The sequence below is a fragment of the Solanum dulcamara genome, chromosome 6, assembly GCF_947179165.1.
Source record: "Solanum dulcamara chromosome 6, daSolDulc1.2, whole genome shotgun sequence".
Classification (NCBI taxonomy): domain Eukaryota; kingdom Viridiplantae; phylum Streptophyta; class Magnoliopsida; order Solanales; family Solanaceae; genus Solanum; species Solanum dulcamara.
In genome coordinates this window covers 27,283,962-27,311,561 of record NC_077242.1, presented here as the reverse complement: position 1 = coordinate 27,311,561, position 27,600 = coordinate 27,283,962, and the positions used below count along the sequence as shown (strand labels likewise).

Here is a 27,600-nt window from a genome sequence, read left to right as displayed (position 1 = left end):
TTATAGCACTTGATGACACCACTATAATCCCTACATAGGAATCCTTCTATAACGACGTCCACCCTTTATAGCAAAGTGCACGGTACTGCAGCTTGAACACTCCCCCAAAAGCCCTTATTTTACAAAACAACTTCAATTCTTGATGTTCAAAATGAATTCTTTCACGCCAAGTTCAAGTTTGGGAGTTATACTCACCTAAATTCCATTCCGAAAAGCCCTCTGGACTCCTTAACATCTTGACTATTAGGAAAACCAATCTATCCTTACAAATCATCCCCAATCCATTCTAGATTTTCCTAGACTTCACCTCACTCAGATTTCGTTTGAGACTTACCTAGCTTAGAATTTTCAAGTCACTACCCAAAAGGTTTTTTGGCCCAATTATTTCACCCTTTGCCTACCCATGGCAATGGAAGGGGTTCAAGGTAACTTGTCAACATAAAAAGTACACAAAAATATAGAAAAATTGAGTTGGGGGGGGTAATCGATCTCGAGTTAAGTTAAGGTGCACCACTGAGATTTTGGTCATAGCTTAAGGGGTACTTATGCCTTATCCAAAAAAATAACATTGTTTAGTCTCTGTCAAAAAATAATGATTTATTTGATGAAAATCATAAAAAAGAAAAGAGTTAACCATAAACACAAAAAGAAGATCAATTAAATCTTAAAATATACAACACTATAATAAAAAAAAATTGTAATACCCCAGGAGTTGGAAAGTCAAGACAAAGAAAATATTTGCAGAACACTGATTTGGGTGCAGTGCTCCATGAGAAGGTCTACGGACCGTAGGAAGTTCTACAGTCCGTAGGACCACCCATATAAGAGGGCATAAACAAAATGCTAATGAGTCAAATTATATGGACGATCATACAATCCGTACAAGGTCATACGCACCGTAGCCACATCCATAGAAAACCCTCAAAAAAAGTGAAAAATATTGACCCTCTAAAGTTCATCCATGAATAACCAGGACGGGTCGTGGTAGGTTCTGCGGACCGTAGGAGGATTCGTAGACCACACCACCATACTTAGGAAATTTTGGACAGTAGGAGTTATATAGGAGGTTTACGGCCCGTGTAAGATTCTAGGAGCCATAGACCTAGCTGTAGAAGGAAAGATCAAAGAGGTTGATTTTTAGATGTTGTACAAGACAGATGAAGTCTACGGACCATAGAAGTTTCTATCGCCTGTAGAGGGTGACAATAAAAGAAAAACTTTAGAAAAGTATTTTTTTTCTCCCCTGACATCCACGAGACCCTATACGGTCTGTATAGAGTTCCACGAGTCATTGAAGGTGTCCATGGAACCTGATCAGCAATTATTTTCTAGGAGCATTCAGGACTTTTCTCATTCTTTTACTATTGAAACTACGTCATTTTGGAGAAATTTGGACGACCTATAACTACCTAAACTCTCCAAACTAACCTCATTCCCTCTAATTCTCTTAAAATTCCTCTAAGGCATAAAGATTTCTCTCCCAATGTCTTCTTCTCCAACAAGCTAGGGTTCCAATTTCAAATTACATTGCTCTTAGACTTTGATTATTCAGATATGTGGGAATTATTTTATTGGGTCCCAAAAGACCTCAATTCTCTAAATTTATTTCACCCAATTTAATAAGGACTTTATGTCAAATTTTATGGGTTCTTTTTATTTTGATTCAATTGATGTTATTCTATTTTATCACACATGAATTTACTAAGATACATAATTTTCAATTGATTTCTATGGATCCATGCATTATGCCTATGATTTTCACCTATAAACTATGAATTATGATCATGAAATTGATGAAGCATTTATACATGTTTTATAAAAATGATGAAGTGTGTTTCAAGGATGTTTTCTGTCACGACCCAACCCCATAGGCCTCGACTAGGTTCCGACCTGGACCCCCGTATACGTATTTATCGGCTATAGTCAAGTTGAACTCTGTATAATGTGATACTACACATAAGAACCCCAATGGGTCAAAACCTTTTCATGTACATGTAGCCTCTTTCCTTTGTGTCATATCATGAAAGAGCACGCAAGCCGATAAGGCTGCCCTAACATAAAAACATTTACAACGCGTCACATAGGCGCAATTGAAACAAACTTTCAAATAACCCACATGCATATGTCCAGAGACCTCTAAGAGTATTAATTGTATCATAAGGAGGGACAGGACCCCCGTCATACCCCTAAATAAACAAATATATACACTGGAAGAGTAGTACCAAAAACTAGGCTCCGATACAATAGAGTTTTTCCCCAAAACTGCTAAATGAAGTCCTAGGCTGGTGGATCCCCCAAAGAGCGCGTCTGTACCTGCGGGCATGAACCGCAGCCCTCCCCCCCCCCAAAAAAAAAGAGGGAGTTAGTACGACATATGTATTGAGTATGTAAAGTACAAAACATCATAAGGAGATCACAACTAATATAGGGATGCAGGGGGAAAGTAAAACATCTAACAAAGTACTGTACCTGCATCTTACAAAATAAAGTCATGTATACCATTGTCACATACCACACCCAGCCCGCTCGAGGATTCGGTGTTACAAATGCATCACTTTATCATCACAGGCATATGTATACTATTAGCGTTGTGGAACGTATAGCCCGATCCATGCATATAGTAAGTTAGTGTCGAGGAACATCCGGCCTAATCCCTATACATATAACACGTTAGTGCTGAGGAACGTCTGGCCCGATCTCTATACCTATAATACGTTAGTGCCGAGGAACGTCTGACCCGATCCCTATACATTTAACACGTTGGTGCCGAGGAACGTCCAACCCGATCCCTATATATAATATGTTAGTGCCGAGGAATGTTCGGCCCGATTCCTATATAATATAATAATGCATATACGTGCACGTAAAACTTGGTAACATATCAAACAACCCTCAACACATTATCATAAAGTATGTCCAAGAGCCTCTAGGTCTAGGAGCTTACACATCTAATATTATTCAGTATGTAAAAGGCTCGAGGGTCGTAGTTCAACTACTTTAAGACCCTTACCATTCAAAGGTAAGTACAAGTCATGAGTTATGCCTAGAACCTACAAAGGGAATTACCTCTAACTCATATCATATATCGCTTCACTTATATTAAACCATTTCAAGAGAGGGAAGGGATAGGCTTCACGTGTACTACTTTACGTCGTGTCGATGACTTATAAGGCCATAACTCAACTATCGTAGGAGTTCAAACATCGAGAAGTGAATAAGATTTATGAACCATACTCGAGGTTCTATGAATGGAATTATTCCCACATGACATATACAATCCACTTAAGACTAAGACATTTCAAAACAATGAAAAGGGTAGCTTCACATACCTCTTATCGATTGCTTTTAACCCGACTTGTCTCGTCGTCCTCTAGACCTATTTAACACAAAGGTAATACTAATATTAATAACATTTAACTTTCCAGCTTCTAAATCCACAACTAATCACCCATAAAAATCAATTCCTTATTCTCCTTTCTTGAGTAGTCTCGACTAGTCTATTAGTTAGTTAGAAGTTAACGGAATTTGAGCAGCATCTTCTCTATAACTTGCCCTATCCAAACTTTTCATTACATTTTCAATTAGTAAAGCCAACCAACAACAACAACCATCAGCCAATACATAATTATACCACCTCAACATCGCACCAAACAAGTCCCAAACAACCCACTCAAAAACTATGACTCCAAAATATGGTTTTTGATCATTATTTCGTAAAATCTTAACCACATGAAATGGGGTGTCATGTGGCTGCAACCAGCAGCACTTATACCAATATTTAGACATATTTCTAGCCCTGCAACACCCCCAAAACAATTCCCAATATGACACTACAATAACAACGACACTAGTTATATTTTAAGCTACTAGAATACGTTAAAACAGTCCCTACATGACCTGCAACTTCCTTCAGCCGTAACGTCCATATTTTCACGTCTCCAACTCATGTTTACACACCCATAACATGCTTAAAAACTTGTCCAAACGTGGGAGGAGAGAATCAAATCTTACCTTGCTGAAAATTTTCCTTGAAAAGCTCCTTAACGCGCTGAAAACTGATGGGTTGTTTGTCGCCGTATCTTGCTAGCCCAAAAATTCAATTTATGCGATTAAACACTGTTATGTAACCGTAGGATACCTTAAATAATTAAATCACGGAACGAAAGTCCAAGCGCTTACCTTGGCAGCCATGGTCGTAGCTTTCTCTCCTCCTCTCCAATGTTTTTTCTCAATTCTTTTAAGGCTAAGATGCTGAAAAGTGATTTTGATCCAGTAATACACATGTATATATATGTGTCCTTAAGAGGGGACACGTGGCAGTCTCTAGAAGTGACACGTGGCAGCCCCCTAGGATGCCACCTCATCCATGCGCCCACTCACATGCTGCCACATGGCAGCGTGGGGTCCACCCCAAGCAGGTGAGTCACCTACTTAGCACAAGTAGGTGCGTCACCTACTTGTCACCTGCTTGCTTCCTTTTCATGGGTTCGTAATCTCGTATTACTTTAAGAGCCTATGTAATCCTTGCTACGTCAACTCGACTGCACTCCCAATAGCTTAAGTATGCAAGACACCCAACTTGGTAGCTTACGCAGGTAAGTCGAGTCCCACAACTTGTTATTTGGCCCCCCAACTTCTTTCAAATCCTTATAACCCTATTTTCAACCTTCACTCTTATGGCACCTCACATCCTTCCTTCCGTAGAGTTATTTAATAACATTATAGCTAATCTGGGCCACGTAGCAACTTTTAAGAAGTTTAAGAAAGCGCTTCGAAGTACCAAAGCACGCGGCATAACATTTTCAAGTATGTATCAACGAATTGTGAAAGATTTTCTCATAATATGAATGAAAACATGATTTTGATGCTTAGAAAGATAAGTATTTATATGAATTATGTTATGAATCATGATTTAAAAAGAGCTACTCTTATATGAATTTATGATGTGGATTGGTATATGATTATTATTTTTCCTAATGTTACGTTGATAATTGATTTTATCTATTTCGTTGGGATTTGACTTAGCATCGAGAGGGCTTGAGATGGAAGCTTAATAAGAGAGTCTTTAGTAGCAACCTCTAGTTCCAAACTTCATGCCCTTGTAGGTTGTCTTAATTAAATGACTTAGCTAGTGGATCCACAAATACCTCATGATGATAATGATACGGAGTCTACCTTGGCAAGTAGCCTCTCCTTTTTTGGTGTAGGAGTTACACTTGATTCCATGTTATGGTTCACATAGTCTTATTGTTGGTTATGGTCCATGAGTCTACCTTGGCAAGTAGCCTCTCATTTTTCGGTGTAGGAGTTACACTTGATTCCATGTTATGGTTCACATAGTCTTATTGTTGGTTATGGTTCATATCTCACAAAATGACCATGTTTTCTTAAAAACCTTTGAATGGTGTCTTTTTATGATGTAGTGTCCTTATTTCATGATTTTATGATTTAATTTATGTTTTTTTTGAATTTTTGGTCATGAATCCCATGTTCATGCTTATTTTGTTCTTTTATTCATGTTATGAATACTTCTCGCATACTTAATATATTTCATGTACTAACGTATATTTTTGCCTACATTGTTTCATAGTATAAGTTACGACACTCCTGTCCATTCTCATGGCTAGGATAGATTTCAGCGGATATTGCTTGTTTGGTGAGTCCTCATGATTTGTGCGCCGTCACTACTTATAGACTTATTTCCCTTTTCTTATGTTTGGGTGAGCTAGGGCTTGTCCTACGCCTCTGTCTATGTTAGTACAGGCATTGTCGGACTAGATTATAATGTTCATGTTCTTTTCATACGTTATGTTTTGAATTCTCCTTTATTGAGATTTTGATGTTTTGAGACTTATCTTCCACATTTAAGATTACTTTTGATTTTATGTTATCTCACGTCATGCTTATGCTAAGAGTCTTGCTTGAAGTCCCTCAAAATTTTAATCGTCGTGTCACATCTAGGATCTACCTTGAGTCGTGATAAAATTATACCTCAAAAAATGACACTAAACTCAAGAAATAAATTTAAAAAATAGGAAAACTACAAAAATTGTGCCTCTAAATGTGACTTTCCATGAATTTCTCTTCTTTTTTTTCATAGATCTCATCAAATCCAACAGACGGTTCAGTAAATATTTGACAGAGTTTAAGCTAGCATTTGGTCCCAAATTTTTAAATATTCTTGGCTAGTTATTTTTAGGTAAAGTTTCACCACAAATTTGTCCACAAATTTGTCCAAAAATATTTTGTTATTTCAAAAATATTCTTTTGTACCCGTAAGTTCTAAAAATTATTAAAAATACTCATAAGTTTGTGTTATTATTTTATAATGAACATGTTTCGTTAAAAAAACAGTATAACTTAATTGATGACAATCAACAATAACAAAATAATAATATGGGAAAGAGCAATACATTAATCAAATTAAAAAAATTATTATTTTTCTCAATCTTTTTACTCAAACTATTTTTTTCCCGAAGGAGGTCATAACAAACTATTCTTTTATAAAATCTTGTCACATTCTAAGAACAATCTTTTCTCGATAAAATTTCAATTTTATTAATAGATAGAGATGTTATTTAATGGTGTTGGTTTACCACTTTAATGGAGTAAGTTGGTAGATAAATATTAGTTGAAATTAATAAATGATGGGTGTTTTTTATAAAATATAAAAAATTGGGATAATTTTTAGATTTTTAAAACTTATCAAATATTATAACTTGGCCCAAGTTCCAATTTTTTCTAAAACTTGAGAACTTGGGATATTTGTCAAATATATTTATCAAGTAATGACAAATTATATGACCAAACACTTTATTTCAAATTTTTTCCAAAAATTATTTGGGGTCAAATGACACCTAAAAGTATTAACTTTTGGTAAAATTGTCCCATGCATACTTAAAAAGGAGTATTCTAAACCTAGTTTCAAATATAAGGGACCATTTTTGTCATTTTCTCAACGTTTGGGCATAGTTTATTGTTTGAATTTTTAAAATAAAGATGACAACGCCAAACTAGAAGCAGACAATAACAAGGAGAAACACTCGCCTAGGAGATCGCTAATTCAAACACACACTCTCTCTCTCTCTCTCTCTCTCTCTCTGTATTCTTCTTCTTCATGTGAAAAAATAAAAAAAATCATTTCTTTACGTTAAATAGTATAGTTCTTTCAACTTTTGATGCTCAATTACACAAGATGCAATGGCGATAGAAACTATGAATTAATTTTTCTCCTATTTTTCCCGTAGGAAATTTTCTTCCTTTCTTCATAATGTAAATCCGCTAATCTTGCCTAAGCAAGAAGCAATTTTGAATTTTTAATTGTTTTAGTTTTACAATTCTATGAATTGGGTTATTTGTATAATTGTAAGATTACGTTATTCTTGTAGACAAGATTAATGATGTCGAAAATGTTGGATGATATCGAAGCTATAAATAAAGCCCTATATTTGGATAATAAAGCTGGACGGAGGAGTTTGATATCAGGATCTAGTAATCGTTCAATGTCTGTTGGAAAAACCCACCAGAAATCGAAGGATAAAGATGATTCAATAGAGAAGGAGAATAAGAAATCCATCTGGAGTTGGAAAAGCCTAAAATCTCTAGCTGTTAGGAACAAAAAATTTAATTGTTGTTTTTCTGTTCAAGTCCATTCCATTGAAGGGCTATCAACATTGTTTGATGAGCTTTGCCTTGTTGCGCATTGGAAGAGGCGAGATGGCGAGCTGACGACTCGTCCTGTTCTGGTTTCTAAAGGGAGAGCTGAGTTTGAGGAACAGTTAACTCATACATGTACTATATCTGGTAGCAAGAATGGGCCCAATCAATCAGCAAAGTATGAGGCTAAACATTTCTTGTTGTATGCTTCTATATATGCTACTCCAGATCTTGATTTGGGAAAGCATCGCGTCGATCTTACCAGGTTGCTTCCTCTTGCATTGGATGAATTGGAGGAGAATAGCTCAGGCAAGTGGACTACTAGTTTCAGGTTGTCAGGTAAGGCTAAAGGTGCAATCATGAATGTCAGTTTTGAGTATCACATACTTGGGAAAACTTTCACTGTGTTTCCTAGCAACACGAGTCTTATCGAGGTGAAGAACTTGAGGCGCAATAGTGAAAATGTAGCAAAGGTTTTGGCACAATGTGAGCAAAGTGATGAGCTGAGTACTACAATAAGGCGAACAGGGAGCCTTCCTGCTCGATCTTCTACTTCACAGCGTTCCTCAGAGAACATAAAAGATCTTCACGAGGTTTTATCAGTTCCTTCGTCTGAACTTTCCATATCTGTAAATGTGATGTATCAGAAACTTGAGGAAGAAAAAGTGGAGTCTTCAGTTGATTGCAACCCACAGATAGATGTATGTTGTGATGATGTTAAGACCCTCAAACCCGACTTAGCCTTGTTATCGGAGCCTGACAAGGGACATATTGAAAATGGGGGTGACTTAAGTGAGGTTTCTATCAGCGAGCTAGGTGTAGAAGTTGCCTCAGAGGTATGGGAGGGAAAAGAAGAAGATGCCACGACAACTGGTGATGCTCCTTCGGAAGAGAATGCTGAGCCTGATTGTAGTCTTGGGATGTCCCATGAAGAGGAGTCACGGCTCGCATTGTTGTCCAAGGAAGTTGACTCTGAGAATGGAGACCTTTCAGTGAGTGCCTGCAATTTCAAGGCAGATGAATCTGCCAAAGAGTCGATCATGAAAGAATTGGAGTCTGCATTAAAGAGGGTCTCTGACTTGGCAAATGAGGGACTAGACTCTCAAGAAGATGAAAATGAAGTTATAAATCATGATGGAGGCTTGGACATAAAAGGAAACTTTGGGGAGCGTAGGAAGGGAAAATCCCTAAGCTTGGATTACGACGCTGAATCTGTGGCTAGTGATTTTCTGGATATGCTAGGGATAGAGCACAATCAATTTTCCCCGACTTCTGAAAGTGAGCCTGATTCCCCAAGAGAACGACTTCTGAGGCAATTTGAGAAGGATACTTTGGCCGGTGGGAGTTCCTTGTTCAACTTTGATATGGACATTGATCAGCAAGAAATTGCTTGTGATGCTCCAACTGGATCTGATTGGAGGAGCATTTACGAGGATTTTGATAATTCATGTAATGTAGATTCCTATGTGGAGATGCCAAAGATAGAAATTGAAGGAACAAGCAATAAAACTGGGGCCTCCATGATGGAGGACTTGGAGACAGAGGCTTTGATGTATGAATGGGGCTTGAACGAGAGGGCATTTCAATGTTCCCCTCCTAAAAGTTCAAGCGGGTTCGGTAGCCCAATTGATATTCCTCTTGAGGACCCTTACCAATTGCCTTCTCTTGGAGAAGGCTTAGGACCCTTCATTAAGACTAAAAATGGAGGATTTTTAAGGTCAATGAACCCTTCACTTTTCAAGAATGCCAAGAGTGGGGGGAGTTTGATAATGCAGGTATCCAGCCCAGTAGTGGTTCCTGCAGAAATGGGATCTGGCATAATGGACATACTGCAGCATTTAGCTTCCATTGGAATTGAAAAGCTCTCTATTCAGGCAAATAAATTGATGCCTTTGGAAGATATTACTGGGCAGACAATGCAACATATAGGATGGGAAACTGCACCAAGCCTAGATGGAACTGTGAGGTTTGAATTTCTTTTCACTTATATTTGAAATTGCACATATCTAGCACACACTTTGTATTAAGAAGTTATCTTATATTACTTCTACCTACTGCAGACAAAATTTGTTGCAGCACGAATTTGAGTTTGGACAAAATATGGCTAATATTCAAAGTAATAAGGGGAAATCGCACAGACCAAAGTCCAGCAAGTTGGAGTCAAATTCTGCAGGGCTTGACAAGGACTCGGAATACGTATCATTAGAGGACCTTGCTCCTTTGGCGATGGATAAAATTGAAGCCCTTTCAATTGAAGGTTTGAGAATACAGTCAGGAATGTCAGATGAGGACACGTCTTCTAATTTAAGTCCACAATCCATTGGTGAGTTTTCAGCCATTGAGGGAAAGAAGGTCAACTTTGGAGGAGCTGTAGGTCTAGAAAGAACAGGTGGATTGCAGCTACTGGATGTTAAAGACAGTGGTGGTGGTGATGTTGATGGGCTTATGGGCTTATCTCTCACTCTTGAAGAATGGATGAGGTTGGATGCTGGAGAAATTGATGAAATCAGTGAGCGGACCTCCAAATTGCTTGCAGCCCATCATGGTACCTGCACTGACTTGTTTTGTGGTAGGTCGAAGAGACGTGGCAAGGGTAAGAATTGTGGATTGTTGGGAGACCGCTTTACAGTGGCCCTAATGGTGCAACTTCGTGATCCTTTAAGGAATTATGAGCCAGTTGGTACACCTATGCTGGCTCTTGTTCAAGTGGAGAGAGTGTTTGTAACACCTAAAGCTAAGATATACAACACAGTTTCTCAAGTTAGAAAGAGCAATGAAGATGACGATGATGATGAACCCGAGCCCCCTAAAAAGGTATCAGCTGTAGAGGTGAATGAAGATAACATTCGTGAGGATGAAGAAATCCCTCAGTACAAAATCACTGAAGTGCATGTTGCAGGTTTAAAGACAGAACAAGGTAAAAAGAAGTTATGGGGTTCGTCAAGTCATCAGCAATCTGGATCACGTTGGTTGCTGGCGAATGGAATGGGAAAGAAGAATAAGCATCCATTAATGAAGTCAAAGGCTGGTAATAAATCTTCGATAGCAGCTGCTTCTCAAGCAACTACAACAGTGCAGCCTGGTGAAACGTTATGGAGTATATCATCACGGATTCATGGTACAGGGGCTAAATGGGAGGAATTAGCTGCATTAAATCCACACATCCGAAATCCAAATGTTATTTTCCCTAATGAAAAGATTAGATTGAGGTAGCATTGTAGAACATGATTTATATATATATATATATATATATATGATTGAAAAAAGAAAAAAAAAACTTCCATATGAAGAGAGTAATAATCTCTCTACTATCTATTTCTTTCTTTTTTTTGAAGAAATCATGATTTCATATCACATGCTAAAGTATCTAATGAATGATACGAATGTTGACAACAGGACACAACTAGAAAAAGACCAAAATCTCAGTAGACAACATCGTACTCAGAAGATTGAGATGCCAATTGTGTACTGTCCTGTGTCATTGAGGTTTAATGTAAGTTGGAGGGCAAAAGAATAAAACCAAAAGGAGCAATAAAGGATGTTATATACCCGTTTTGAGATTGAAGTAATTGATGCTTAATGTAAGTGCCTTAGGTATGAATTAAGTCGCTAAGTCAGTGTTGAGCCTTAAATGGGTATAGTTAAATTTGTGTATGTGATTTAAGGACATGTGGACCATAAACCGAACAATGTACGAACTTGCTTGGAAAATATGTCGTATGAAAAAACTGAAAGTGATGAACAAAGAATCTGAACAACAATAGTAGTAGAATTATGTCACGGACGTAGACTTCAACTAAGACCTCCATGCGGCACTTGACAAATTATTTAGATTCTTTCACGATCTTGCAAGCTCAAATAAGCCTATTAGACTAAATCGCTAAGGGAACGCTAGATTAGAAGAAACACAAGAGAGCTTTTATGAAAAAGGATTTATATATTGCTTTGGAAGATTATTTTTTGCTTGATTGCTTGATTGGTGTACAAATGAATGGCCCCTTATATTTATACTAGGGCTAAAGTGCAAATAATAATTTTTATACAAGTCCCTCTATATTTATAAATAAGTTCTCTTTCTAGAATACTCTACACAACTAGAAGATTCTAAGAACTTTCCATGCAAATCCATGAAATTTTAAAGTCTTCCAAGTGAATTCTCCACATGTCTCTAGAACCTTCTACTATGGACTAGCATTTTTCCTATGTAAGGCTTCCACATGGGCAACTTTGTGCCATGTAGCGCTTACGTGGCGTGATGATGTGGCGGTTCGTCACACTCTCCCCCACCTGATGTTGCGACGACCACGGCGCATTGCTGCTACATAATCTCTCGGATCTTATCTTTGAATAGGCACAAGTCCTCATATCATTTTCGTGTAGCTTTCTCCGATGTTTTTCCCATCTAATGGACATGGAACACGACGATGGCTTTGTCTCTGTCTCCCTCAAAACCTGTAATGGTTTCCAAAAACATTGGTCCCTCCTTCTTGAGCTCCTTCACAAGCTGTATGGACGATAGTTGAGTTTGTCCTTCCTTCTTTGGTACGTTAACTAGGGCTACCATACAAGACCCCTCTTTCTCCATAACCAAGAGTTGTCAGAGGTAGGGGTCGATCACTGTGTGGCATCACTAGAAAAACTCTTGCCCATGAATTATATCAAATATGTTTAAGGGAGCAACGGTAAAGTTGGTCTTACCTTGCCACTTGCCCAATATAATGTCTACTCCCTGAGCGACTCTGCATATAGGTGTTAGTGATGCATTGATCATCTTGAGGCGGGCGTTACTTGGATCGTAATTTAGCCCCAATTTCTTAGCTGCTGATTTGGTCATGATGTTGGCCTCTGCACCTGTGGCAACCATAGCACAAGCTGGTCGTTCATTGATCGTGATGTCTACATACCGTGCATCGTACTCCTTCAGCTTTCCTGATTGTTTTGCGATAGCTCCGTATAGTCCAATCAGGCCCAATTGTATCGTGTCTGAACCTTGTTCTTGCCCTTATGCATCTTTCTCCTTCCATTCACGTAAGATGGCACCAAGGTTCTTCAGTTCAGGCGACCTTGCATAACCATGCGGTCCTCCACATATGTAGCATCCATTCCTCTTTGTAGTCTGTGCCTTTCCGTCGGCATCGCTTCATCGTCCAGCCTTCTTGCCATCGGACTTATAGGTGTCATGGTTCTTGGGATGGGGTTTTTGTCTTTGCCTTCGCCACAATCTCCCCTACCTTGGTCATGACTACCTCTTGTCTCCTCTCCTCTTCCTCAGTCATGCTTGTCATGCTTGAAGTCTGTCAAAGCTTTGGCTTGTGTGATGGCTTCATCCATAGTCCTGACTTGTCGGTGTTCCAACTCTGTCTTGGCCTAATTTCGTAGCCCATCCATAACGTGGAACAACATTCTTCATTCGTGAGGGTGGTGAACTCCTTCACATATGCCCTTATACTACGCATCTGCTTCAGCTCCATGAACTTGCGCTTCGCCTCATAGATGACGTTGTTGGGGAAGAAGGCTTTTTTGAACTCGACCCGGAACTGCTTTCAGGTGTTGATGGTGCATAGCCCCTTCCCTATATCCAACTCCTTGCGCTACCACCACAGCATGGCCATCTCCGACAGGTATAACACAGCTGTGTTGATCCTTATCTCGTCACTCTTCTCTTCGTTGCACTTGAAATAATTTTTCAAGTGCCAAAGGAAGTTTTCCACCTTTTGCGCATTGCGGGAGCCTTTGAACATAGGTGGCTTAGGATCCTCAGACTTGGCCTCCCTGTTCGTACCGGACGTCACGCATCTTCCCTTTTCCACATCTCCCCTGAGCGCTTCCATCTCGGCCCTCATGGTCTCTATCGTGCTTAGCGCGTCCATGAGCCGACACTCCAAGAAAGTGATAATCTCCTTCATCTTGTACTGGGCAGTCTTAGTACATCCAACTCCTTCCAGATGTTGTCATTCTCCTCAAGGGTGAAGTCCTTAAGAGTCTTGAACTTGCCATCGAACTTGTTCAAGCACTTGCCTAAAATCTCTACAGCCTGCCTTGCAGCATCCACCCTTGCAATCCACTCCATGCCAGGCGTGACATCCATGGGTTGCTCACCTCGCTCATCGTCACTCACCTCAGTGGCCGAGGGTGAGTAGGATGTTAGGGCCTCACTTGGTGTAGGTTCGAGCGGCATCTCCTCTTCCTTTTAGAGTTCTTCCTCCCCTTGGGGTGCTTCTTTCCAACATCTTGCCTAACGTTGGCGGCGTTAGTAGCTTTGATGTCTCCCCCACTTACCATTTTCCTTAGTAGTAACCGTGCTCTGATACCACTCTGTTACGGACTTAGACTTCAACTAAGACCTTTGTGCGGCACTTGACAACTTACTCACGATTCTTTCACAATCTTGCAAGCTAAGTAAGCCTATTAGACTAGATCGCTAAGAAAACGCTAGATTATAAGAAAGACAAGAGAGCTTTTATGAAGAAGGCTTTATACATTGCTTTGAAAGATTGTTTGTTGCTTAATTGCTTGATTGGTGTACAAATGAATGACCCCTTATATTTATACTACTCCCTAGTGGCTAAAATGCAAATAATAATTTTTATACAAGTCCCTCTATATTTATAAATAAGTCTTCTTTCTAGAATACTCTTCTTTCTGGAATACTCTACACAACTAGAAGATTATAAGGATTTTTCATGCAAATCCATGGAATTCTAAAGTCTTACAAGGGAATTCTCCACATGTCTCTAGAACCTTCCACTATAGACTAACCTTTTTCCTATGTAAGGCTTCCACATGGACAACTTTGTGTCATGTGGCACTTACGTGGCGCTTATGTAGCATGATGACGTGGCAGGTCGTGACAATTAGCTTGAATCTCGATGTGTGTGGAGAAAAGAAATGAGAGCTAGATGGGCTTCTGTCGTGGTACCGATTTCTAATTGTTACTCTCCTCGAGCAAAGTTACTACTTTCCGATCGTATTTAACAATTAAACCTAACATTACTCCCGTTGACTCACATCATTTGCCACTTGTCACCTTCCACCTATCAAATCCCTATTTCACCCCATACAGTCTTCTAACTTCGAAAATGCCTTAATATATCTTTTCAATGAGCGTTATGTAAAAAAAGAAATTGTATATTCAGGATGTTTTGTGAAGATAGAAGATATAGGATATTCAACAATTGCAATAAAGGCTTTCACATTGGACCATGGGGAGAGCATCTTGAAGATACAGCAGAATTCAATCTTGAAGCTACTATAACACCAGCACGATTATCTCGTACATCTCACCGGGTTGGTTGATACAAAGATTAATAACGCATGGATTAATAATGCAGAAATTTTTTTTAATCAAGTGTTTGGTTCATTGTTTCTCATCTAATTTGGTGTTTAGATTAAAACTCTACAAGAAGCTTCTTCCCAATTATACCTTTGAATTATTATGAGATTTTCTATTTTATGTAGTTGAGTCAAGATAGATAAATGTCAGATTAGATTGTTTTTTTTCCCAATTGTCAAGAACACGTTTTATGATCAAACATGGAGCACCCAAAAACTACAGCTGCAACACATGCTCCAGATGAACTGTATTTAGTTAGCATTGACACTGATTACTGAAAGATGCATCTAATATCCAATTGTTTAAAAGTTGAATAAAGGATGCCTTGAGGGAACTAAACTAGTAAAGCACCCTGATAAACAAAAGAGACTAGAACTCTGACTACACATGACTTGCTGATATTGTAAGATGGCAGTGAGCTGAGTTCAACATGAACAATTACAAGTTGTGGAACTCAGCAAATATCTGATAGGGGATGTCACAGGCGTATCCTCTTGTTGCTGCATGAAGGGCATTTGTACTGCTTTATATGCTCAGCCCTGGCAGGGGTGATCTTCACACACTTGCCATGGAACCACCTCTCACACATGTCGCAGCAAATCCAGAATTCATCTGAAGCATAATTCTCACCACATGCACCACACAGAGTGTCACCATGTTCGTCTTCTTCTTCCTCATCGAATCCATCATCCTCATATTTTACTTGAGGCTTTGAATATTTACCCTGAGATTTAAAATAAAACAATCTGGATATCTGCTGGGCCATGAATGAAAAAACCAATGAAGCATGGATCTATAACTAAGATGTCAACACATTAGAGGCATAATGATAAAGGTTACATGTAGCATGATACTGAATTCAGTTTTAGTTAGAGGAACATGGCTTAGGGCATTGAAACAGCCACAATGAACAATGAGGTAGACACAGTAACATCAAGTCTTAATGAGGATACTACACTGAAATCAGAAGACAGTAAACTTAGCACAAGCAACTGCAAGAAGGCATATGTTCAATTTATTTATTTATTTTGAGAAGAAAAGGTTCATTTTTCAAATTTCAAAGCAGTTTGATTCAATTCACTAAAGACAACCCAAAATGTACAAAACATAGGGCGAAGAAAAATTTAGTGTAAAATGTTGGACAACAGGAGCACCAAAATCGCAAACGATTTTAGATAGAGAACCTATTTATGCAAAAGGTCAGTTATCAAGCAGCTGCAGGTGTTGAGGTAGACATAAAACATTGGATGAAATTACATAAGAGAAATAAGACAATAATAATAACACAACACTGAGACTTCATGGGAGTCTCATATTTTACCTTACACCATACCTTTTTGGGAAAACTGCAGCATTGACTTTACCCTAGTCCCTAGGCATCTGAGAGCCTCTTCTACAAACTTAAGCATACAACACAATTGTAATTACTTTAGTTCAAATCACTTTAACTGACTAAGAAGCCTTCCTCAAACTAGAAACAGGGCAACCACTACCTGACCTGCCCAGAAATTTATAGAGGCAAGCCTGTTCTGTTTCTACATCGAACACCAAGGTAAGCAATTATACAAGAAAATGACAAATCAACAGTATATCAACTTAGGAGGCCCCTTTTAACTCCTATACTATAACAGGACAGAAAGATTATTTTTCCCCTGTAGGAGGACACTATACAAATGCTTCACTTTCCTGCTTCCTACCTCTTAATGTTATTAAACTGATATATGACAATATCAAGCAAGTAATGGAACATCACTATGTATTCCACTTACTGCTCTCGAGATTCATCATACACATTTATAATTTCAAAATGGGTGTGGATGATTGAAAACAGAACCATGGCTCAAATCAGAGAGGATCCATTTAGTGATTCAATGACCATATCTTAGGTCCACAAACATAACTTTCGAGGAAAGTATTCAGTGATAATGTCCTTGAGCTGAGGGTTTTCAATTAAACACTGTCCAAGGGAATCCTTTAAAGAGTACTGCACAGCTACTGTTATCCAAGAAAAAACATCTTTTTGAGAGAAGAGAGGAGGACGGGAGACGGGAGAAATTTTCAACAGTACCACTTTAGAATTTGATTTTGACTTGTTGCTGCTGTGATTTGAAACTGTTGATTTATCCTTTACTTGCTTCTTGGCCACTCCAGTAACAACTTCATATATTGTTGGCAGATCATTCATCATGTTGAAAAGGCGTTTCCTAGATTAAAGAGATCAAAAGGATTCAGTAAAGTGATGAACCATTCCATACTCAGTAGACTACTAAACCAAGGAAATAACTGTTTTTCTCCATCAAAGAAAGCACAGAGATGCCTGTTGGGACTATCGTCCTCCAAGCTTTGACATCTGACATGGTGTAATTAAAAGCATACCTCCAGAATGCTTTACAAAGTGACAGAGCAAAGGCTTGTAGGATGTTCACAACAATTTATGATTCAAAGAAAACTATCAATGCAACAAGAGGCAACTAGAAAGGAGATATTTGAACAAAAGATACAATTCTGATATGATTAAAAAGGAAAAAACGAAAATATACACAAATAAATCACTTGAAAGGTGGCCTATAAAAATAGAAAACTCAAAGAAAGTACAAACGAACCAAGAAACTATTTTCTTAGATTGTTGTAGAATTGAGTTTACCTGTCAGCTTTATCAAAGCCGAATCTGGCACCAAAATAAAAGGAAATAGAGAGTAGCCATGCATCACTATGGACAGCAACTAAAGCCAACCAGTCCTTTTCTTGCATCCCATCTCTAGCAAAGTTTATACCCAATGCTGGCTCTGGAAGCTCTGGAGGCACCTCCTCAGCAGGCAAATTGACTTCCCACTGCTCGCTTGGAAATCCATAGAGGCAGAGATTTTCCTTTTCTGCAAGGTTTCCAATATAAAGAGAGAGTGAACAATGACTAATCACACTCAGCTAAACACTTGTTCAATAAGAAACAGCATCTTAGCACAAGGAAGGCAGAATAAAACATTCAAGCCACCCATATCTTTATTATGCAAAAAGTACTTTAAGCTCAAAATCAGGCACAATGAGATTTCACTAAAATGATGAATTACTCTACACAAAATTAACAATTTGAGACTTAATAATAAAGCTGGTCAGTAAGCAAAAAAGGATCCAACAGAAAATGATCCCTACATTTGCAATAACTAGTCAATCAAAGAGAAAAACCGAAGCCCGTATATGAAGTTAGACCAATATCTTCCAAGCTATGAAAACTTTAAAAATCTAGGGATTGATTGCTAGAATCACATTGTGAATGACGACATATAGTAAGCAGATAACACCAAGGTCATTATTCACTCATCTCCAGTTGAAGTCCATCCAACCAGTACATGGCAATTTCAATTTGAGCACAAAGCTTACTCAGCAATCTAAATAAGAGATTTCTCCCACAACTCGTATGTCAGAAAAATCTTCATTTAAAGTTTTTTCCTTTCACAATGAATTCACATTGCGCGCGCCGCACAGTACAGACAGAGGAGTGTTCTTGACGCATTATGAACAGCTCTAGAAGCAAGCAGAATACCCCATCAAGCAACACTAAAATCTTGAATTTGAAGAGATATTTACCAGTAAAAAAAAATGTCAGTTAAAACACTGTAAGTCGAGCAAAACACAAATAAGAGTCATGAGCAAAAAACAGGCTAAACAGTAGTTTCGACTTTAGCACATTTGCTTTAGTATAATTGAAAAGAAAACAAAAGGAAGGCGCTACATTGTTCTGTCCTATGACCCAAAACCCAAAACCCGAAATTTCATTGCAGGTTAATGCCTTGTTAATCTCAAATAAAAAAGGTTTCGCCATCACAAACAGTAGAAATTTGCTAATCTGTAGAATGTTTCTAAAACTCAGAACCAACCAAATCCGGTCAAAATTAGCGAAATAAATGAGAAGAAACACAGAAAGCAACGGAAGAGAAAGAAAAAGAGACATTCATCAAATGCGGAAATATGTATGGAAAAAGAAGGTAAAGATCCCTAACGAACCGGGGTCACATTGCTGATAAAAATCCTCCACATCTGCAAAAGAAGAAGAAAAGAGAATGATCAAATGTAGCATAACAGAAAAACCTGAAAGAAAAATGGAACAAATAAAGCACCAAAAGGAAAAGAAATTGGAATGTGTGTAGGTTTGGATATTGCATTACCAGTGGTGAGGGCTTTGATCATGCCTGCTCGCCGGCCTATAAAATCCCTAAAAACTTCCTCTACGGTGCGAGGATTGTACTGTGCGCCTCCTTCCATGTCCACAATAGATCACTCTTACACAATTTATTTTATTTTCAACAACTTTTTGAGCACGAAAGGAATATAAACCTTCTTACTATTTACTACTACTAAAAGAAATGGACAAGGGTATTCTCGTAATACTAGTCGATTTTGGAAATGAACAACTCGTTGACGTGGGATAAGTTCATTGGTGGACGTGAGGTTTCAAATATCACGTTAAAAATGGGGAATTGAGGTACATATTGGATAAGATGATGGTAGTAGCAACTAGCAAAAGAGAAATGCTAATGTGAATAATGGCTGGCTACTCCACGTATTCATTCAATGGAGGTGAGATGAGGATTTCAGTAATTAACTTGCTTAAAATGGCACTGCAATTCCATAATGGAAAATCTCTTCTACTCATTCCCAACAACTTGCATTTTGGTTAGTGTTGTTAATTTTTGTTTGGATTGTTATGGTCCACTATCATAAGTTTTTCATAAAGACAGTATGCAATTAGTCAAGATGCAATTGTACATCTCAAAACTTCAAAATTCAAACTAACTTTTACTAAATTTTACCTTTAAATATCAATTTATATGATATTCAAATTATTTTCAGATAAAATACATGTTCAAACATAACTTCAAATTTTCAAGCTTCAAAATCTATAGCAAAACAGAAGCCTAAACATATTTGCAAATGGGATACGTATTAGATTACAAGCCGTGATGTTTCCCAAAATGGTATATTATGCAGGTTGTAGTTGAAAATTGGACAATTGAATACGAACAAGTCTTCACAAGAACCTTACAAGCTTAAGCTGATGATCCTGATGTATAGCAAGATCCACTCTAATTAAACAATATTTGCTCTTGTATATCCAAGCCTCATTCACGCAGGAGGATTTACTAGAATAAAAGAGACGACTTTTCTTGATTCCATTCTGCTGGGGGTCAGTCTACTATACTTGTAAGACAGAATTTCCCATGTTCATCCGATCAAAAACTAGTACGTAATAAATAAGTAAAGTTTGAATACATAGGCTGAAAGTTCACAAATTATAATTCCCTTGGAAGAAAAAGCATCACACCAAAATAAAGAGTAAGCCATTCACACGAAAGAATGTCTTCCGCCTGTCACTCTGTAGTAGAGTTTTTCCATTTTACGTTTTGCATACAATTGAATCCTTATTCATACAACACGACTCAGCTGGACCTATATTTGGACACCCTAGTATTGTTAGTGAGATGCAGTATAAATGAAGACCCTTCACATCTTTTCCCCTTCTGAAAATAGGACACCAAAAAATATCCTCAGAAGAATAAATATTTGAAAGGATGCACTTCCATTCCTTTGATATCACAAAGTGCTCTTCATCACTGCAACATCAAAAAGAAACGTATTTGAATCCCGGAATCCAAAGTTCACATCTGAACTGCCTGAAACTCAAGATTTCAGCCTTCAACAAAATCTGAAGATACTGCAAATGATATCACAAACCAAAAACCCACAATTAGCCTAGAAAAGATTTAAAGTTCATCAACATACAAACTTGTAAAGATTGTAAGTTCATCAGCATACAAACTTCAACACATTGAGAAACAATGATCCACAGCCATTTCTATTTGGAAAGGTAATACTTTAAAAATCTTGTCGTTACAGAAAGGAGTTATAAGAGGAGCTAAATCCAAAGAATTAATAGCATTTACCATTCTATAAATTATTAGATACCTGTTGGATATCATATTCTCAAATGTAACTTTTCAAATTCTCTTTTATGTGTTAATTTTCGAGACAATAGATTTTAGACATACAAAATGGTCTATTCCTTAGGCTGATAAAACAGGACATGACTTCCCTTTCAAATATCCACAGGGATCAGTCATACTTGACCCAGTCTTTGACAGAGGAATTTTGTTTTTAGGCCGACTGTCCAAGTATTTACAGGAGGCTTGCACCCTATAGAACTCTAACTTAACATTACCCTCCCAAGAAGATTTATCATCTCTGTCTTCACAAATATTTTCTTAGACGGTAATTAAGATGCCCAAAACCTACAACGAAGAAAAGATTGCAGAATAATAGCAGGTGAAGTTTGATATCTGCAACTAACCATTTTGCTTAGAGGACAATTCCTTATCCTTCTTTGATTCATCATCCTTCTTCTCTGGGACAGTTTCTTCCAAATATTTCTGAATTGTCCTCCAATAGTGATCACCACCTGCCAACCAGGTATCCATGTGCATCCCACTAGGAAATTCCACAAATAAGCATTGTCTGTTGCGTGCAGCCGCCTTTGCATATAACATTTGCATGTGGAACGGTGGAACCATCTCATCTTGTAATCCAGATAGGAAGAGGATTGGTTGCCTGATCTGTACTCAAAAGCATCAGAAAATTTAAGCCAGATGTCTGAGTTAACTTGAACATAACAAGGAAAACAAAAGGCGGAACCATAATTTCAACCAGCTTCCTTCTCAAAAGGGGGAATAAAACATAAGTTCGACCAGCTTCTAGCAACTCAACAATAATAAATAAATAAATAAAAGGCAAGCAGACAGAGTAAGTTCACAAAGTTAAATAAAACTAAGATGGTTCAGGCCACTATAATAATATGCGGATTTATGGTCGATAAGAAACCCTTCTGTTATCAAAACGTGCAATAACAGTAACTAGATCTCTGAACATCTACATCACTAGCATCTTATTTATGAAATTATAAATATACGACTGACATGCAATTCATGTGCATTTCATAGTAACTGAATACGTTACAAGATAAAGTTCTTTTTAGAAAAAAAATATTATTAACAAGAAAAAAGGATCTGAAATGTCTTATCCACGTTACTACTTTAGAACAGTCCGCTATTTAGTTAAACCATGAAATTTACTCCCTCTATCCAGTTTAATTTACCCAGTTCCGTTTTAGTCCATCCTAAAAATTATGAACTATTTGCTAAAATGTAATTTTTATCCCTCTAAGAATTTAAACTTTGCAAACTTGAGTCACCTCTTCACAACTTTCTCTACTTCCAGTAGACTCGATTAAATTAAAAAATTTGAAGATTAATCTGAAGAAAAAGTCAACTCAAGTCAATTAAAATGGGACAGAGTTATAAAGATGCATCCTCACCTCACCAATGATATCAATGGTATTCCATGGAGATCGAACAACAAAGTTAAGAAGTTTGAAACCCTTTGAGCCACTTCCCCCAATGACCCACTTCAAGAATGGCAAGAGAACTCCAGCCATATCCAGGATAGAGGTGAAAGTATTCTCCAAAATGAGCCCAGCAACCTACAATAGTGAAAAAAAACTAGGATTTGATTGTCAAAAAACATGTACATATTATAAGCACCTTCAGCAATTTAAACACCTTGGAACAGAAAAGTCTGGAATAAAACCCAGAAAGACAGACACAGAACAGGAAGAAACAAAAAAAGAGGTCCATACAGATTCCCCAAAACAAAATAGACAAGGACTCAAATCTATGCACAGCTTGACCAAGAACGTGCTTAATCAATATATGTAATCGGAAATGGGAAAACCTCAAAAAATAAACTGGTAACTTCACACATCAAACAGGAAATCCATCTTGAATATCAAATAAAAAAACCATACTCAAGGCAATGTTATCAAAAGCAAGAGATTGTGGTTTACTCTAAAGGGAAAGAAAGAGATTGCTCTTTACTCTAAAGGGAAAGAAAAGTAGCTTTCTTTTTATTCTAACAAATAGGTTTCCTTTTTTTCTTCGGCATTTGTTACAAGTTGCCCCTCTCATGCTGGTGATAAACTAAGATTTGTTTAGTTATCGCTTGAAAGCTTTTGTTCCTACCAACCTCCGAAAAATGCCTTTAAAGTTATTTACTTCTATCAGGTGGAGCCAAGAGTACCCACAGAGTATATAAGTTTGAAAGAAACTTAACAAAGTACCCTGAATTCTCTTTCCATGATGGAGCCCATGTTGAACTTTAGTTTAAGCAGTTAAAATGAAGCTAAACAATTAGATATAATCAGGATTTATAACAATATTAACCTAACAGCATGACAAAAAGAAAAATGAATTGCTACAATACCTTGTCAGGATTGTTTTTGGCAAGAACAGATCCAACAGCTCCTCCAAGTGACCTTCCAAAGACTACTATTCTTGATGTGTCAATATCAGTCCTCTGAACCAAATGATCCAGTGCAGCCTTTTGAAAAAGACAATCATACTTATGTAATTTCATAAATAAGGTTTAGGTCAAAATCTATGAAATTGGGAAAGCTAACAAAACCTGAGCATCCTTTGTGATCCCGTGTTGAGAAGGGAATCCATCACTGGCTCCGTAACTTTGTTACAACAAAATTATTAGAAAAAAGAAAAAACACCAGTAATATCAAAGACAAAGGACAGACAGGAAACTGACAAATATGATGAAATGATTTATACCCTCGATAGGACAGCATAAAAACATTGCATTGCAGACGTTGTAACATTATACGAACCATTTCAAGACGGTGTGCAATATCTGCAATTAACTAGTAAAGGATAACCAAATGAGAGACGGTTGACTTCTACAACATGAGTGCAAGAAGTAGATTAAGAAAGGGAATATGGAAACAAGGTCCGTATATATTTCAAGAAGACATTATAGCAAAAGGATACTTCCTGCATTCTCTTGAAAAAAGATGATAGTTGGACCTGCAGAACCAAAATACTATCTCAGCTTAAATTACAGTAACCAGCAATCAAAAACTAATCATAAATGAACAACACATCCAAATTAGTTTCAAATCCTTATAGCATCACTTCCTATATCAGTAGAAAACAATGTGGAAACATCATGGTGTTCATGCTCTATGCTCCAGTTAGGTGGTAAGGTTGCTAAGTGTAACTTTAAATGCACAAATAAGCTACTGAGTTGGAGTTCAAAGGTGAATGTCGATATTGTATTTAGTTTCTAATCTTCCTGTGACAGATTGTTAACTAGCACCCCTGCCACCACATCCATACTTTGTTGTGTTGGCAACAGAATAACCACTATCATACACACTAATTTACAATCAGGTCTCAGCTGATAGATCCACCTTATGCGTAGATTGATGGAGAAGTATAGGGAAAGGAAGAGGGATCTTCATATGGTGTTCATTGACCTTGAAAAGGCGTATGACAAAGTCCCGAGGAATGTTCTCTGGAGGTGTTTGGAAGCTAAGGGTGTCCCGATGGTATATATTAGGGCGATAAAGGACATGCACGATGGAACTAAGACTCGGATGAGAACGGTGGGAGGAGACTTGGAGCACTTCCCAGTGGAGATGGGACTACATCAGGGATCAGTCCTTAGTCCTTTTCTATTTGCTTTGGTGATGGATGAGTTGACGCGATCTATTCAGGAGGAGGTTCCTTGGTGTATGTTATTTGCAGACGACATAGTATTGATTGATGAGACGCGGGACAAAGTTAATGCTAGGTTGGAGGTTTGAAGACAGACTCTGGAGTCCAAAGGGTTCAGCTTGAGCAGGACCAATACAGAGTATTTGGAGTGCCAATTTCACTAGTGTGGTAGATGAAGCAGACGCAGAAGTGAGGTTTGCCACACAATCTATTCTCAAGAGAGAAAGTTTTAAGTATCTTGGGTCCATAATTCAGGGTAGTGGGAACATCGACAGTGATGTCAAACATCGCATTGGGGTGGCATGGATGAAATAGAGGCTTGCATCTGGAGTCCTGTACGATAAGAAGGTACCGCCCAAACTTAAAGAAAATTTTTACAGAGTGGTGGTTAGACCGTCCCTATTGTATGGGATGGAATGCTGGCCAGTTAAGAACTCTCATGTTCAGAAGATGCATATTGTAGAGATGAGGATGTTGAGATGGACGTGTGCTCATATTAGGAGTGACAAGATTAGAAATGAGGTTATTCAGGAGAAGGTAAGAGTGGCTCCTATGGCAGACAAGATGAGGAAAGCGAGGCTGAGATGATTTGGACATGTGCGAAGGAGGTGCGTTGACGCCTCAGTGAGAAGGTGCGAGAGGATGGTTGTAGGGGGGAATCGAAGAGGTAGGCCGAAGAAGTATTGGGGAGAAGTGATTAGACAGGATTTGGTGCAACTCTATATTACCGAGGAATTGACCTTAGATAGAAAGGAGTGGAGGACACAAATTAGGGTAGAAGGTTAGTAAGGGAAGGGAATTAGTGGAGGATCAGCATATTGTGTTGTGTTTCAAGTACATATTATCATTATTTTTTGTTGTTAGTTGTTCCTTTATTGTAGATTTTCCTATTAATTGTTATGCTGTCTATATTGTTTCTTATTCTGCTACTTGGGTTTGAGGCACTTGAACCGAGGGTCTTTCGGAAATAGCCTCTCTACCTCCTGAGATAGTGGTAAGGTCTGCATACTTAGTGGGATTCCACTGGGCATGTTGTTGTTGTTGTTGTTGTCGTCGTCTCAGCTGGTAGATATGGATGTGCATTAGTAGCAGCATTCTAACAGTTTGCCACCACTACATTTTGGCAAAACTATTGGCAGTCATAGATAACTAGTAACTCTTGAGTGTTGGATCCAGGAATTAATCATTTTACATGAAGATCATAGCTCCTTTGCACAATCAAAGAATCAATTATCAAGTAAGATTGAGAAGCAAAGCAGAAAAGCACATCAACCATGTTTATTTCGTTCAAAAAGTAACTCATGTCTATAAATCCATAATTTCAGGTAAAACATAAAATAAAAAGGTTATACAACTGCAATTAGGTCAAAATCATCAAAAAAAAGCTTAGTAGTAACTTCAGAAAAACTGGTTAATTTAGTTTAAAATCACAAATCGAACCCAAATTAAGCCCATCTCGTCCAATAAATGTGAGTAAACATAAGAAAAAAGCAGTTTAAGAGAGACCTCTGCAGTCAGGGAAGAGCTTTATGAACCAAGCATGAAGACGAACACCGTCTGAAGATCTGAGCCAAACATCTTCATAGAGGAGTCGAAGCCTAGCAGGAGTAATTGGATATGACTTGGTGAGTCCAGGCAAGACGGGTACGTATACAAGTTTTTCCTGAAACGCGACGAGTATTGCCATCCCGGCCACCACTATCCCTCCCACTCCGTACAGCAACAAGCTCACGTACGACACCATTTTTCTTTTCCTTCAACCTTTTTCTTCTAATTCACAGTAGATAGAGGTGCCTACAAAATCCGTATGAGCGAATTGGAGGAGGAAAATGGGGAAGACGAGAGTTGAAGAGTTAAATTCTTCTGTCTCTCTACTGATATCTACACTCACAATTTTGTTTCATCACACAGATCCCACGACGGCGTTTCTTACCTGCTTCTAACATTTTATTTAGTGTATTTATTTTGTTATTTATCTAGTATTAACTAGGTAATGCTTCGCGCAGCAATAATTATCTTATTAACGTATGAATAATTCATTTTAATATTTTAATATTAAAAATAGCCGAAAGTTAAATTATTGTGAAAAGTTTTTCGTCCCTAAATTCAGACACAATAATTTTTATGTTTTAATTCATGATGGATTTTAATTTTAAATTCACTTATTTTTTCTTGTGGAGATACTTAAACCATTTTGTATTGTAACATGTACAGGTGAAACTATACCTCCTCTTTTTCTTTCTTTTTTAAAATAAAATATTTCATTTTGTACTTTCCTATCTCTGGAAAATAAAATCTAAATAATAAAAGTTTGTAACTAATTAAAGACACTTAAAACACTAATAAAGATAGGAAAGCAAAGAGATTATAGGTATTAGATATATCCTAATTTTGTGGATTACGTAAAAAGAGTTGTAAATTCTGTTTTGTATCATTATTCATTAGTGAGCAGTTTCCTAACACATTTGTAGGCACTTGTTCTACCCTTACGCACATCTTTGTAGGCACTCTCAAAGCGAGCATATGAAATAAAAGGAAGTTCTTTACATATGCTTGTAATACATCCACGACATTTTAAAGTATGAATTCAATTTTGTATGTTATTCAACCATTTCAACTTTCACATGGTAATTGCATTCCTCCTTTTTTGACTCATTAAGTATATGCTAGCTCCTTATTAGTCCCAATCACCAATTCAGAACTGTATATATAAGTAGTGTGTGGTAATTGATACTCTAAATCACCTTTAAGATACTCTAATAGTGGTCAGTTTGGCATCTAAGAGCTCTGCACCACATTTTGTCTATTTCGAAGTTCCTCTGTAATGATGTCCTTGTTTCCTCCAATTGCATCTAAAGTTTAGACACCTCAGTTGCAAGTTTGGAGCAAAGATGCCTTGAATGTTGTAGCTATCTTTGTTCACATTGTCCAGTTCAACATCCAGCATTCTCCTAAGGTTTTTTTTTTACGAGTTACACCAACAATTAGCACTTTATTTTTGCT

The 27,600-nt window shown here is 37.7% G+C and overlaps 3 protein-coding genes across 3 annotated transcripts; 1 reads left to right on the top strand and 2 right to left on the bottom strand.

The window, feature by feature from the left end:
* Positions 1–7,205: 7,205 nt before the first annotated feature.
* LOC129893528 (protein PLASTID MOVEMENT IMPAIRED 1-RELATED 1-like) lies at positions 7,206–11,158 on the top strand. Its single transcript, XM_055969078.1, has 2 exons — positions 7,206–9,622; positions 9,717–11,158. Exons 1-2 carry the CDS (start codon positions 7,398–7,400, stop codon positions 10,867–10,869), a joined length of 3,378 nt encoding a protein of 1,125 aa, XP_055825053.1. The 5' UTR covers positions 7,206–7,397; the 3' UTR covers positions 10,870–11,158.
* Positions 11,159–15,224: 4,066 nt separating this feature from the next.
* On the bottom strand, positions 15,225–19,391 carry LOC129893322 (PHD finger protein ALFIN-LIKE 4-like). Its single transcript, XM_055968830.1, has 5 exons — positions 19,153–19,391; positions 18,992–19,024; positions 17,634–17,862; positions 17,058–17,193; positions 15,225–15,713 (listed from the first exon to the last, which is right to left on the bottom strand). The coding sequence occupies exons 1-5, from the start codon at positions 19,247–19,249 to the stop codon at positions 15,468–15,470; spliced, it is 741 nt and encodes a 246-aa protein (XP_055824805.1). The 5' UTR covers positions 19,250–19,391; the 3' UTR covers positions 15,225–15,467.
* Positions 19,392–20,263: 872 nt separating this feature from the next.
* On the bottom strand, positions 20,264–26,539 carry LOC129893321 (alpha/beta hydrolase domain-containing protein WAV2). The gene is made up of 8 exons (XM_055968829.1): positions 26,104–26,539; positions 23,869–23,904; positions 23,653–23,731; positions 23,498–23,552; positions 23,297–23,413; positions 22,353–22,517; positions 21,333–21,594; positions 20,264–20,699 (listed from the first exon to the last, which is right to left on the bottom strand). Exons 1-8 carry the CDS (start codon positions 26,339–26,341, stop codon positions 20,674–20,676), a joined length of 978 nt encoding a protein of 325 aa, XP_055824804.1. The 5' UTR covers positions 26,342–26,539; the 3' UTR covers positions 20,264–20,673.
* Between the last annotated feature and the right edge of the window lie 1,061 nt (positions 26,540–27,600).